Below are 1,437 nucleotides of genomic sequence, written 5' to 3' on the forward strand. Positions count from 1 at the left end.
ATTTACAGGCTTTCCGGGGTAACGGCTGCATTTAAATGAATTATTATTATTATTTCTGCAGTTTAGCGCCATCTGCTGTCAGAGAGTGAAAGTGCGCTTTCATCCAGAGCGTCTCTCACATGTTCCGCCATGTGCACGCGTCTTTCACGCAGCATACAGCGGTGTTGTGCATTAGTTGTGCAAGTCTATATTACTATTATTTTTATTATTGATAGCAGCTTCTCTGTAGCCATGCTAATAAAATACAACTACCACTACAACTGATTTTAATTGTTTTCTATGCTCCAGACCTATATAATAACAGACGGCTGCAATAATGTTCTCTTCCATTGTCTGATTCAACTGGACGTGTCAAGAAGCTCTTCGCTGATTGGCTTGCACCAGAACGCGTCATGCAAATTTTCTGCTCGCGTTGAAATTTTTTTAATTGAGCGGAAGACGCGATTGAGGCGAATATCGTGCGTTTGCGTCATTCACGTCTTTGCGTTGACTTTGTATGTAATCTACTCGTGAGAATAATTACATTCGCGTCTGGTGTGAACACACCATAATTCTTTTAATTCAAATTAAAATTGAAATTTAACTCAAACTTCCATACCTTTGCCAGACCGGCTCGATGAGCTCCTTGGGTCTCGATATAAGCGATGTACTTCCCAAAGTCCTTGAACTCCTCCATGGTGGGTCTGAAGGTCATGATCTTGTAGGAGTTGGCCGCTGGAGGCGGCGCTGGGAACGGTGGTTCTGGTGTGAGTTCTGGTGCTGAGGGCTCTGGCTTTACTTCTGGGTTCAGGGTTGGTTCTGCAGAGGGTTCCTGGGCCGTATCTGAAGCCGGTTCCTGGCTGGAGTCCAGGGTGGGTTGGACAGGTGAATCGTGAGCAGTGTCTGCTTGTGGAGTGACGTCTGGAGCCGGTTCAGGCTCTGGGTTCAGGTCTGGAGGTAAAGACGGGTCCATGACTGCAGGTCAGCTAAAGCTGCGGACGCAAATACAAAAACATCACCAATCAATACCCACACCACTATTACTAATACTTACAGTCATTCAGAGAAAAACTGCGCTGAGACGAACTAAAAATGCTGATTATAAACTTTGGAATAACTGTTTTCTGTAAAAGTTCTATTTTCTAACATCGTCATATAGGCTAGGTTTGAATTTATATGAATGTATAGGTGAGCACAAAACCAGTCATAAGGGTCAATTTTTTAAAATTGAGATTTATACATCAGCTGAAAGCTGAATAAATAAGCTTTCCATTGATGTATGGTTTGTTAGGATCGGACAATATTTGGTTGAGATACAACTATTTGAAAATCTGGAATCTGAGGGTGCAAAAAAATCTAAATATTGAGAAAATCATCTTTAAAGTTGTTCAAATGAAGTTCTTAGCAATGCATATTACTAATCAAAAATTAAGTTTTGATATAGTTACGATAGGAAAC

The 1,437-nt window shown here is 41.3% G+C and overlaps 1 protein-coding gene across 1 annotated transcript in view; it reads right to left on the reverse strand.

Moving 5' to 3' along the window:
- Window positions 1-1,437, reverse strand: part of LOC107679073 (lysine-specific demethylase 4B-like) — a 65,901-nt gene that overhangs the window by 61,881 nt on the left and 2,583 nt on the right. The window contains exon 2 of the mRNA XM_016474490.1: window positions 599-971. Within this exon, the coding sequence (XP_016329976.1) occupies window positions 599-952 (354 nt within the window). The 5' untranslated portion in view covers window positions 953-971. The remainder of the gene's footprint in view (window positions 1-598; window positions 972-1,437) is intronic.

This window comes from Sinocyclocheilus anshuiensis, unplaced genomic scaffold, assembly GCF_001515605.1.
Source record: "Sinocyclocheilus anshuiensis isolate Anshui unplaced genomic scaffold, SAMN03320099.WGS_v1.1 scaffold1580, whole genome shotgun sequence".
NCBI lineage: Eukaryota > Metazoa > Chordata > Actinopteri > Cypriniformes > Cyprinidae > Sinocyclocheilus > Sinocyclocheilus anshuiensis.